This window comes from Papilio machaon, chromosome 15 (genome assembly GCF_912999745.1).
Source record: "Papilio machaon chromosome 15, ilPapMach1.1, whole genome shotgun sequence".
NCBI lineage: Eukaryota > Metazoa > Arthropoda > Insecta > Lepidoptera > Papilionidae > Papilio > Papilio machaon.
This window is the reverse complement of record NC_060000.1, coordinates 6,325,029-6,338,467: the sequence shown is the minus strand read 5'-3', so window position 1 is coordinate 6,338,467 and position 13,439 is coordinate 6,325,029. Positions and strand designations below refer to the sequence as shown.

Here is a 13,439-nt window from a genome sequence, read left to right as displayed (position 1 = left end):
GGTAACTTTACATTTTGATGATAATTACACATAACTAACAACATGCTTTGTTTACACACACAGAGGCAACATACTGGTTACATATTGATTACCAAATTGAAGACAATTTTGAGCAAACGACATACAATTAATAATCTAAAATCAATTGAGATTTCAAGTTCCCACACAAATATAGAAAGACATTTACTAATTGTATCATGAATCTAGGAACATTTACAAAGTTTTTGTCTACAATCATGTCCATTTTCGTGTTTACACTCAACAATACTGACGGACACATAATTAACAGTGTCAATTCACTGGTTTAAAGATGTTTTATACATTGTTTTGTCATTCATCAACCTGTAACTTCTGAATCCTTGTTGACACACAATCCATTTCGGGAGATATTTCTGTGTTTGCCTGAGGTTCCAAAGACAAGTTTAGGTTCTCCAAAGATTGGCATCGCTTGGCTGGACTCTTTGGGTCAAAGGGGCTATGGCTACTTGTCGATGGGTCGAGAAAACTGCTTTTATATTCACACGCGCTGTCGCTTACATCGCTGATTGCATCAGAATTTTCACTCTTAGTTCTATGTCTGACGGGTATAACATATGGGCAAAGTCTGTTTTTGTTTGCGGTTCTTTTCATGCAATAGCCCACTGTTACGTTAGATACATACCGAGTATTAAGGCGCATTACGCTGAAATTAGATCTAGATTCCCTTAAATACTCCCGACGCGCTTCTGTTATGGCACTCAACATTCCCAGATCGTGCAGCGCTTTATCTAAGTTAGACAGATTCATGTGATGGCGAGGAACCTGTAAACAACGCAATTAAATCCTTGAATATGACGAAATAATAACAAAGACACAATGATATTCATAAGTTTTGCTTTTACGTACAGACTTTTCAAATTCATTACATTTCATGATGAATAGAATCAAGCGAATTTTAACAAAATTGCAAGAACCGTGTGAAAATAAACATCACAAAAAAGTCATAATAAGTACATACGTACTGACAGTGACTTATGATATACGAACGAAGTTAGTACATAAAATTCCTTTTTACGTTTTTAATCGAAAGCAATAATTTTTAAAAAGTACATTTCCGCACCTTATAGTTCTTTTTACATTAAAAAATGACATGACAGTTGTTGCAATCATATATTTTCTATTATTTATATGCTCTTTGTTGCGGATTGCATATCTTTTTTTGACATAAAGTTATATTTTATTCTTAGAATATTCAATATTTTACTAAAATGGCTGAGATATTAAAAGATTGGCTTTCACAAACCTTGGAAAGACCAGTTACATGGGAAGCAGAAGAATTTGGGAATATGATGAAGAATGGACATGTTATTGCAACAGTCTTAAGATCTTACCACGTTATCAACGACGAAAAACATTATATAATTAGAGCTAGCAACGAAGAGGCTGATATAAAAAATAATTGGAAATATTTGAGAGAATGGTTAAAAGAAGTCGAAGTAAATTTAACCGATGATGATCTGAATAATGTTATGATGGGAAAAGGTTCATCATTACTACGCTTATTTTACCAACTTTTTCTTCATTTAGATAAGCGCGACCGTATTAACTTTATTAAACGAGAGAGAAAAATGGTATCAAGTTTGGTAGAAAAATTAGAAAATCGATTTACTGTTAACAAAGTTACTGAAGAACGCGAACCATTTATTGATTATCTATCAAAACCTCTACTAGACGAAAGGCAATTCATAGAATGGCAAAAACGAAAAACAAAAGAGATTAAAGAATCGTTTGATTATCTTCATCACAAGTATTCAAAAATAATTGGCAAGATAGAAGAATCTAAATTTCAGAAGCCGTTTGTAAAAAAGGGCTCTCATCGAATTCTAGAAAAGAATGAAGATATAGATAAATTTGAACGGCAACATCCTTGTAAATATCACAATTACACATATGAGGAATTAATGGCACTTGAAGAAAAAGCTTTGCAGCGAAAGAAGTCTCTCGTTGATTCTGATTGGGCAAATGAATATATGAGTAATTTGTTTCAAAAAATGCGAAAAAGATCTGATTCTGAAGAATTCCAAAGACAAATTTCAAGCGCTTTAAGTAATTCCTTATGGAATGCATGCGTTGATGAAGAAGAAAGTAAAGCGGATATGGAATTAGCCAAAAAGGTGATGAAGTTGTCACAATTTGAGAAGCAAATGTGTACACAAATTATGGAAACGAAACAACAGGCGCGGAATTTAGTTAAGAACAGAATACAAGGTGAAATTGAGTATACTGAACAAAGAGAGCAACAATTAAACATATTTTTCGACAATCTCAAAGATAAAATAGATTCAGGTAATGTAGAGATTGATTTTGAACAAAAGAGACAAAATCAGTTGCACAAAAGATTGTTTGCCGAAAAAATGAAGCGAAAAAGACAAATTTACTACGACATATGTTATGAAACTCTTTTAGCTTTAATTGATTATGCGGTCAAATTCGGGTATTTCAAAAAGCTGATGGAAGATGATGTACCCCAGCATTTCATTTACGAATGGAAATGTTTATTTTTTAAGCAACAACCTATTTTTGAAGTACTCACTCCGACAGAAGATATATTAAAATTAAGAGATGCCGAAGAATCGTCCTCTTTTACTTATGAAGAAGTTGTATATTTAGAACGTGACAGACAACAAGTGTTGAATGATTGCGAATTTAAAGAATATCTTCATTACTTATATCCGTGGAATTTAGATGTTTTAATACCAAATTATGACCCTGAATCTGAGGAGAGAACAGCGGAGAGCTTAGGACTTAATATATTAGGTCATGCTGTTTTTACATTATTAGAAGTGAAGTATCCATATCCCTCGAAAAGACTACCAGCTGACTTACCAGATTACACATCGAAAGTTCTCTTACGTAGTTTACCAGACAAGTCTTTGAGCAACATCTTAGAAACTCTGTTAAATTCGCAGAAGATAAGTGTTGTGCGTCTTGAATCTGTTATTAATTACTGTTTAAGGGAATATCAAATAGATATGATTGGACGAACTGAAATCCAATTAGCATATGACAGTTTTTTAGCCGCAACACAAGAAGAGGAAACTAAAGAGTTGATTAAGTCTATGAAATCTGAAGATGAAGCGCTTGCGAGAAGTCGTGAAATCGATACTTCTGGTCCTCTTCTTTCACCTTTACCTAATACGAAACACACACAAACACCAAAATGTCTTCCAGAAGATGATATTATAATGTCACCTGCTGCAAGTCTAGGTCAATATGCATACGATGCGCTAACAGCTGGAGAACCTTTAACTGATTACTTGATAGCTGCAATGATTGTTGAATATCTTAAACATCAAGAGGATATTGTAGGATTTGTTATAATTAACTATCCCAATACGTATCTTCAAGTTCAAATACTTGAAGAAGCTTTTGTTGGTTTCGGGCCACCTGATTTTGAAGAACTGAATGATAATGACGACGAGCTTTTAGAAGAAAGCATATTGAAACACAGATTAAAAGAAATAGACGTTTACAAAGAAGTGAGGGTTTCTAAAATAGTCAAAGATCCACATAAGAGACGGACTGATGAACCTTTTGAATCTTATTTTACAGCCTACATTAACCTTAAGCAGACTAGTGATATTTCAGAAGAATTAGTAATTTGGGAACTTACTCAGGAAAATTCGGATATTATAGACAGATTCTACGCAGTCATGGGAATTAATTACAGTTTATTTTATGAGGTGATAGATAGAGATTTGATAGCTCAAATTTGTAAATTTGTTATTGGAGACTTTAGCATCCCAATAAAGTCATTTGAAGAGCTATTTGATGAAAACATTGTTACCCAAATTGAATTTCCTAATTCTGAAGTAAAGCGTATTAATTCAAAAATGGTTAAATCTGACATCATCACTAGTAAATCGAAAGAAAAAGTACGAAAAAACTCTAAACTTAGTCGAACTACATTAGAAACAGAATTAGAAATAATTAAGGCACCTCTTTCTTTTGGAGATGTAGAACAAAATCGTATTAAGACATTAGAAAGTATGATTGCTCAAGAAAATAAGAGTAAGTCTTTGCATAGCGTTGACAAAATTAAGGTGTTACCAGGAGAAGAGGATTGGGTCTATGGAATATTGCCAATCCCAGATACGCTGGGAGTAGCTTTAGCGAGTTATTGGGAGGAATTTGAAAAGTCATATGTTGATAGTATACAACAACTGTTTTTCACGACAAGATTACAAATGAATTATGTCATACCGTACACACGATTTTTGAAAGACAAAATGATTCAAATTGTAACACTGCCATCGGAAAAACAAAATTTAGTGACAGAATTTCAAAGTAAATACAACGAATTCAAAAACGACTGGCGGCCGTTAAACGTAGCTAGAAATGAATGGCATTGTAGAGTGAAAGAGTTGCAAAATAAATTATACAATATCTGTGATCAGAGAAAAGTTTTCGCACAAGAAAAGAGGCATGCTTTAATATGTGATAATTGGACCATTGAAGAACTTACTATTTTAGCTAATACATACATTTCTTTAATGCAAATGGAATTAAACAGGTATGTCGGTAAAGTTGGCACAATATCTTTTGTTTTTGTATTGCGTTGAAAACAATTTTTGGTAGAATATTATAATGACAAATTTCCACTAATATTTCTGATTAAAATTACAAAACCAAAAAAATCAACTTTTTGACTAAAACAACATCTGCATTTACTTGATAGTTACTTTTAGAGTTTCTAGTTTAGTTAGAAACTAAATAGTTTAATAACATACAATGACGACTGCTCTAAGAAAAGTTTATATCTTTCAGATCAATTATGACGTTTCAAATACTAAACGATTTTTATATTACTATGCTAAGAGGTGCACCGCCTTCTGATAGACTTTCTTCTAAAGATTTAACAAAGATATACCGAGAAACGGAAAGCTCTCATTCTAGTAAGAAAGGTGGAGATGAAAAATTGTACAAACATTTAAAAGCTGTCTTTCAAGAATTATTCATAAAGAGCATTGAATTTGATTTCGACAACAATCCATTTAATTTTATAATAGAAAACAACGTAAAATTTGCTACAAAAATTGTGAAAGATTTGGGCGAATCTTTCCGATCGCTTATAAGTAAGGAAAATAGTGAAAAAGCTAAAATAACACCAACGAAGAAAAGGGAAGGAAACGGTTCCACTGAGTCTTACAATCACGAGGAAAACTTAAAAGAAAATGCATTAAAATGCTTAGAAGAATGGCCTGTTGGTGTTAATGGAGAAATGTTACGTTTCAATTTACGCATATTAGCGTTGCAACATAAATGTTACGCGGATATGAAGCTATTTAGTAATCAAGTATTGAAAGCTTTCATTGAAATCCAAAACCTTATTGATACATATTACACAAATGAGGTATTGGCTGTGGATAGATTGTGTAAGTATTTTCATATGGCCATAGAAAAAGGAAGGAAAATTCCAGAATCATTACTACTTGAATATGACACTTTAATAATAGACAACAATGTTCTCCAGTTTTCTCCATCAGTGGAAACGATAGTTCCACAGAGTAAGTCTGAAATTAAACGATACTCTTATTTTAAAACTAATCAGTTGGCGCGTTTACGATCACAATTTAAACTGGTTGCTCCCACAGGCATTATTATGCATAAAGCTTTTATTTATTTATTGCAAGATTTTATTCTTTTTGGTAAAGAAAGCAAAGAGGGTCCTCTATTTCCTGATGTGTGGAAAAATATTGATCCTGAACAAGTCCAAAAGTTGGTGTTTTCTTTATTCGGTGAAACAGCTTACGTGGATTGGAGAGAATTTTTAATTTACTGTCTTCAGCTCAGTTTTCCGACTATACATGAATTATTGGAAGTCCGAAAAAAATTTCGTTGCAATGATTTAGACTCTACAGAACTGATCTCGAGAGATAACTTTATAAAAGAAGAATTTTGGTTTGATAAAGATTTTGTAACTGAAGATAAACAGGATCTATTAAAATTGAATTTGATTAAACATTTCTTGTTCGAATTATATGAAACTGAAGAAGACAAGATGAATTATTCCGCGTTTTTGTTAGCTTTTTGTAAAAATATAGATCCAATAAAAGGTTTTATTGCTGCGTTATCTATGGCAGTTGGACAAGAAATTTGTCATTCTCTTGATGACTGTGGTGATATCGTGACTTACTTGATAAACGAAAAGAAATATAGAGACGAGTGTTTAGCTTGTGCCTTAAAGTGTACTGAGCAATTCATCAATAAACTAATTCAAAGAGTTATTAGTATATGTGAAGGTACTACAGTTGAAGAGGTTATGTACACGGAGTCGGTTCCCGAAGAAAAAAAAGGTAAAAAGAAAAAATCTAATAAAGTTAAAAAAATTGACGGCAACCAAAGCGGACGATCGGATAATTCCCAAAAACGCGGATCTCAATATAAAATGTCCCCTTCCATTGTTGTTTCACAACTTGGAATGATTTGTCCGCCATGCGAAAGACCACTTGAAAAACCTAAAGAACCGGAAAAAGAACCGGTTGTTAAGCCCCCGGTGGAAGAGCCACCAATTCCATACAGAGATCCTAACATTTGCTTGGAAGTCAGTCAAACAGTTATTTGGAACGTTTTAAAAATTTGTCTGCCATGGCATTTTAAAATATTACCTGAAACAACAGAATCAATATATGTTCAACAAGCCGAAGAAGTGTTGAAATCTTTAGAAAAGGATACAGACAATAAAGATGTTTATGTTTGTAAGTTAGTTGCCGATCCGAAATTTTGTAAAATGTTGCATAAAGTAAAAAAGTTTACCGCTGTCGATCTGTTAGAAGAAATTATTACTATGATTTAGAGGATTCGCTTTATTTTGTGTAGCTTTATTATTAATATTTTAATTTGTTTATGACAAATAAAGCATTAATTTTCATTACATTTAACTTAAATTTTAATACCCATATTTTTGTTTCTATAAAAGATTAAAAATACTGAACGAATATCGCTGTTTGAATTCGTATTATCTCAATTGTTTTATTTTTCATTTGAACACAGGAATCGAGAGCAGGGTAACAAAAATTCACAAAAAAGGCTCAACGTATTTTAGTCAGCACGCGCAGCCCAACAGCCTTCCAGATTTAATTAATTCCTTTGTTGCCGTTGATGAAGGTCTTGTTACAATTCTGCCGAGCGATGCGCGAAATATTACCCAATGTTACTAACGAATTGAATTTGAAGCTTTTTCTATTGTTTTTAGGTTTTGATGAGGGTTTTTTATACATTTTGTAGCATATTTGGGTAATGAAATTTTACATCAGGATTGTCATTCATGAATCTTTTAATATGTCATATACTATATAATTTATAACGTTAACTATATGATTTATGCACTTAGGATAATAACGTGACACAGTGTTATTTAATTTTTTTTTCAAAATACTGTTTAGGTGGCGTTAAGTAAGGCTTTAAATGATTTTTATGTAAAACTTAAAACTTCCTACTTTTATGAAAGTAATTTTAGCTCGTAAAAGTACGTAAAAAAGAGGCAGTATTTTATTTTTTCTACCGTTGAAATTCGTGTTATTTATTGCGTCTCTGTAAAATATTACGTGTTTCCCGAAGCACAGTTGTACGCGTGAATAACGGCTCGCATCGGTTCTTTTTATGATGCTTGAATTACTACAATCTGAATTCAAAATATTTTAATGCATTGGATACTTTATAAAATATTTTTTATTGTAGAACATTTCCATTCAATGCCTATAGTTTTTACATACGTCTGGCTTAAGTGGTTATTTCTACGTAGCGACTAGCCACACGACTCAGGCACTTTGCAGCTTCATTATGTTTGTGTAGTCATCATGGTCGCAACAGTGGATATAAGCTTCGTAACTCTACACAACAGAAAGTCGCATGCGTTTAGTCACTAAGTGTAAATAGGTGTTATTATAAAATTATGACTTATACAGCATAATAAGCTCCGTTATTGGCTAAAAGCTTGGTATCAGAATTGATTTTTCTAAGGTTATGTTTATCACACATTCTTTTTTCGTTTTTTATAAATAAAAAGTATAATTATATATATATATATAAAGCAGTGTAGCGCTTGGTGACTTAAAAAAATTGGGGGATGTTGTCAAAAACTTTTTAAAGTGAACCTTAATTTAACTTTTCTCATTATAAAGTATATTAAAAGCACGGTGTTTCAAAAACTTGTGCCTATATTTAGATAAGATTAAAATCAAGTTATGGATTATAATTTTAATAGTTTCCGTGTATTGTCGCGAATCCTGCCACGTAGACGTAGACGTATTGATTATTCGCAAACTTGTTTGTTACCGCCATCTATCTAGTTCAACACTGTACTACGAGTATGTAACCTTCCAATGTAAGACGCATAAAACTGATATATAAAAAAATATATAACTCTTTTTAACTATAAATTAATCTTTAATAATTATTCAATGTGTTAAAAATCATGAAACAAAATGATCATGTTTTGCGTTACTCATAAAGGTTTTTAAGTAATGGGAAGAAAAATTAAGTTTATTAAATTTTCTAACAGTAAATTAACAAATGTATCGATTATTTCCTTATTTTAAATTCATTATTAAAATATAGGCCATACGAAAGCTGTCGTTGCCGTCACATTTGTGATGCGATGACTGTTTTGGTACAAAAGTAACCTTCAAAAAATCAATATCCTGCAGGAACAGTTCCGATATTGAGAGCTTTAAGCACAGGGGGTGTAGCTCAAATGGTAGAGCGCTCGTTTAGCATACGAGAAGTACCGGGATCGATACTCGGCACCTCCAATTCTTTTTTTTATATCGTATCTAGACAAATATAAAAAAATGTTTGCTTGGAACATATATGTGTTCCTAAAATGGACAGATGGGCAGACTTGATGAAACGTTCGTCCAATAAAAAAAAGAAATAACCTTAAAAATGTTATCTATGTTCCATAAAACGTTTTGCTTGCACTATGACATAATTTGATTAATCAGATTAATATTTATAATAAATTAATTATATCATAAATTGCTGGGTAAGCTATTTCAGAATATTTTAAAAAGTAAAGAACTTTTTAAAAATTAACATTAACATTGCATATTATTAAATAAATAAGGAGTATTTAAAATATCACAATGTTTACTAAGGTTTTGAAGTATAAATGTTTTGTCGAAAGAGGCCACTAACGAATATTAATTATTGATTTTGCACCGCCTGTCTGGAATCACCTGTGACTGATACATTTACCGCAAACGTGACTTTTCACCTATCATGTTTGATGTATTTACCGAATATGATAAATTGAACATCAATATCTGAGGACTGTCAAAATTTGTTTTTTCTTGGAGAATACGATCGGAGTTTAAAGTGTTAAGAGTTCTTTTATAATAATATAGTTGTTTTCAATCTAGTTACACATGTTTATGTAGTTTGTGCGTTATCACGAACGCCTAACAGCTAACAATACGATTGGCAAAAAAGTGCTATCAAAAGTTAATGTAACGCGACAAACATGAATGCTACGAAGGTCTACAATAATTATGGGTGAGAATAGTTGTTACCAAAAATGTTACTGTTATTATGTTCTACGTGTATCTACGCCATCGCAATAAAAGTTCTTTCAAGTGCTACGCGTGTCTACACCATCTTAATAACGTTATCGAACAGTGCTACGAGATTCTACGCCATATACAGAAAGTTTTTACAAGTGCTACGTATGTCTACGTCTAACTGTAGCACAGCTACGAAAGAATAGTGTAACGTTACAAAAAGTAGAGTTACGAACGAACTTCTTGTTTAAAATTTATGAGTATCTAAGTACTTCACGCAGACGTTTGCTGGATGCAAAGCTGTGGCGGTGCCATTCAAACAGAGCAGGATATTGCGATACAAAGTCGACCCTGAGGCTATGAGGCATAAGATAGGCATTAGGAATTCTGCGTATTCAACAATATTTATGTTATAACTTTTAAATTTGAATGGAACAAACTTCACTCTTCTAATTTTAAAAATAATTAATTGTAAGTTTATTTTTTTATATATGTTCTATCCATTGTAAAACAATTTGTTAAAAATCAGATGATTAATATTCCAGAGTACTGTCATAAAAATATTTATGGTGGAGATAAGCAAAAATAGAGGACTGTTTAACGTTGTGTTACCACTAAAAACTTGTACAAAAACGTATCTTTATTGTTTTTTTTTTCATAGACAGAACAAATGAGATGGAAACTGTGGGAAAGATATTAAATGTAGATAAAAATACAGAAGACTAAAGTTGTTGGAGTCATATTTTGTTTTATCCAATATCGAGTAAAGGCGAGTTTTTTCATCTGAACATTTGCAGTAAATTACTCAATGTGTGTCTATAAGCGGATCACGTACTAAGGTGAATACGATATATTTTCAGTGAACGCCTAATACGTTCTTGTATTCAATTATGGTGTCTGGAAGAAAATGAAAACGATATTATGTTGGAAAAAAAGCTATCCATTATTTTATGTTAATTTTGTTATACCAAAATATGTATTATTAAACAGATATACATAAATTTCATCTTAATAAAGCCATTTTTGAAGATCCAGCCTGTGAGCTGAATATTTAAAATTCGAAGATTTTTAACAAAATGAACGAAACTAAAAATTCTTGTAATTATAAGTTATGAAGTACTGTGACCCAAAACACCATTCACAATTACAGTCACCTTGCTTGCATTTTGATTTTCAAAAAGAATATCTTAAAATGAAGCGAAACTTTGATGACGTCCATTTTTAACACCCTGTAACTCACAAATGTCCTTTCTCATGTGTCCCCTCCACTATCAAATCTACTTCCCCTTCCCTTCGTTTACATATGAGAAAAGAGTGCAAAGGGAACAAGGACTAAAATTATACTATCAGACGAAACGCGGAATTATTACTATTTCACGTCTGTCTTCTGTGTGGTTATGGTATTTCACTGGGAGAGCCGGCCCATTCGTGCATCAGATGTTATTGCTTGCTCTACCACTGTTAGTAGAGTGAATTTTATTATTTGACTCTAAATAGTCGATATATGATATAGAACTTACTTAGACTTGAATTTAAACGAATTTATCCGTTTACTATATGCATAACTTTGTTGCAAAGACAGACTGTTGGTTAAACGCCAGTCTAAGACAGCTTAAAGGCATAGCTTGGTTATTCTGAAATACCTGTAGGTGATGAAAGATAGAAAATAGTTCGATTCCTACTCGAATATTGCTTTTGGAAGATATTATAGCAATATATCTTTATAAAATTTGGTGTTTAATAATTATTCTAAAGTATTATTAAATATTTCTAATGTAATTATATATACTGCAGGAAATAACTTTAGAAAACTAAAACCAATAATCACCTATAATATAATAAAGATGGCGGCAATTTGGTGGGAAAGGTTGTGTATTTGTAGACGATTTTAAATACATCACTTAAAACTATTTTAAATCAATCAAAGTATTCACAAATGATAATTGAAAAAAACCGGATAAATGAATACTTATGAATTTACTTCAATAAGTAAAACGAATTTATTCATAATCATAATAAACTATATTCAACTTTTGTATTCAATTACTTAATGGATCCTTTGTATATAGGCTGCGGTTAACAATTGCTCGCTGCTTCACACGGGGGCGAGAACAGAAAAGCAGTTCAGTACGACAGTGCAGTACTGCTACAGTGTGTGCGTTCATTTAATACTGCACTTGTGTCCTATTACATTGCCCTACTGTTGTGCCCCCGTGTGAAATAGCATAACATGATGACTAGTTTGCACGCCTGATAGATTACCAATGATTGCCATGATAGCTTCACGCTTGTGTGCATTTCTCGTTGTTTTTTTCCTTTTAAACAAATTGAAAGTAGCGGTAGTGTAATGGGATTACTTCTTTTGTGAACTTTTCAATGGGAACATAGAATGCAATATTGAGTCTATTGTTATTAAATTATTCAAACTTTCGTGAGACATTATCATTATTATGGGAACGGCTAAAACACTCACGTACATATGTCCGGTGCCGGCACCGATTAGTTTCCTTCGGGGGCCCTTCATCAGTCCCACTCACCCTGATGAAGGGCCCCCGATGGGCTCGAAACTAGTAGGTGCCGACACCGGACATATGTACGTGAGTGTTTTAGCTGTTCCTATATTAGTTAATGAGTATATTTTTATTTTATTAAAATATAAATTAAGAGTATAATTTAAGAAAAAATAAATACTAAAGTTTTAATGCAATAATGGATAAAATTTTATTAAAGCTCCATTTAAAATGCCTTTTCAATTTAGTCTCGTTTTACGCAAATCTGTTCGAGTAGAATGAATTCATGTTTGAGCTCAACTCGTCAGTGAATGCTGACGTCGAAATGAAGGCTTTCCAATATCTAACGCAATATTCATAGTCCTGACATTGTTTGAGGTTTTAATTAATCAATATTTTAAAGTATTTTTTTTAATAAACAAACACCGGAAAAAACAGAGTTGTCGCCGCCAATGGACATCTGCAACACCGGAGGATCTACAGATACAGAGAAAAATCGATATTGTTTTATTTTAATAAACAATTAAAACTCGTCTGAGTGTCCGTCTTACTAATATTATAAATCCGAATATTTAGATGGATGAATGGATAGATGTTTGTTTTAAGGTATCTCCGTAACGGCTCAACGGATCTTTATGAAATTTGTCACAGATGTAGAATATAGTCTGAAAGAACACATAGGCTACGTATTGAGTTTTTTTAATTCCGCGCGGACGGAGTCGCGGGCGACAGCTAGTTTCACATAAAACAAAAAATCGTAAATAAGTAAAAAAAATTTGCTATTCCAACATTTTAAAGCAGTAATTATAATTAACTTAGTTAACTTCGCCATTAACTTTCAATCTACAACTTTAAGTTCGTATTTCGTCGATGTCAAAATTCGCTGAGTAGAAAAGTAACACGCCGTGCCGCGTCTGCCGGGACGTCGAACTTGTCACAGCTGGGACTTTTAATAAAATTCCATTTCGTGATGGAGAAAATTTGTTCCCATGCGCTCCATTGAACTTACCTTTTATTTCCAAATCAAACCCTTAAGACACATTTTTATTCCTATCTCTTGTATGCTTAAAACCCAACTGACTATAATAATAATAATAAAGCCTTTTTTATTTTTACATCTAAAATAAACTATTTACAAGAGCAGTATTTTGTTAGTAATGTTAGTGTTTTGCTTATATTTATATTAGTATAGTTAGATTCATACATTTAGATATGGACCCCACTTTGGGTGAAGGCCTCCTCCATCTTTTTCCAATCAGTTCTGTTCCTGCCTAAAATAATCCAGTCTTTTCCTACTTTATCTGTTATATCATCAGACTACCGTTTCGACTGACTATATTCTACTTCAACTGACTATACCCTCGTACAATATATTGACTATAAGACCTCA

General features: G+C 32.4%; 2 protein-coding genes across 2 annotated transcripts; one reads left to right on the top strand and one right to left on the bottom strand.

Moving 5' to 3' along the window:
• Positions 1 to 248: 248 nt before the first annotated feature.
• On the bottom strand, positions 249 to 999 carry LOC106710239. The gene is made up of 2 exons (XM_014502244.2): positions 886 to 999; positions 249 to 801 (listed from the first exon to the last, which is right to left on the bottom strand). The coding sequence occupies exons 1-2, from the start codon at positions 910 to 912 to the stop codon at positions 331 to 333; spliced, it is 498 nt and encodes a 165-aa protein (XP_014357730.1). The 5' UTR covers positions 913 to 999; the 3' UTR covers positions 249 to 330.
• A 248-nt stretch (positions 1,000 to 1,247) lies between these two features.
• On the top strand, positions 1,248 to 6,835 carry LOC106710214 (sperm flagellar protein 2). Its single transcript, XM_014502219.2, has 2 exons — positions 1,248 to 4,552; positions 4,807 to 6,835. The coding sequence occupies exons 1-2, from the start codon at positions 1,248 to 1,250 to the stop codon at positions 6,833 to 6,835; spliced, it is 5,334 nt and encodes a 1,777-aa protein (XP_014357705.2).
• The last annotated feature ends 6,604 nt before the right edge of the window (positions 6,836 to 13,439 follow it).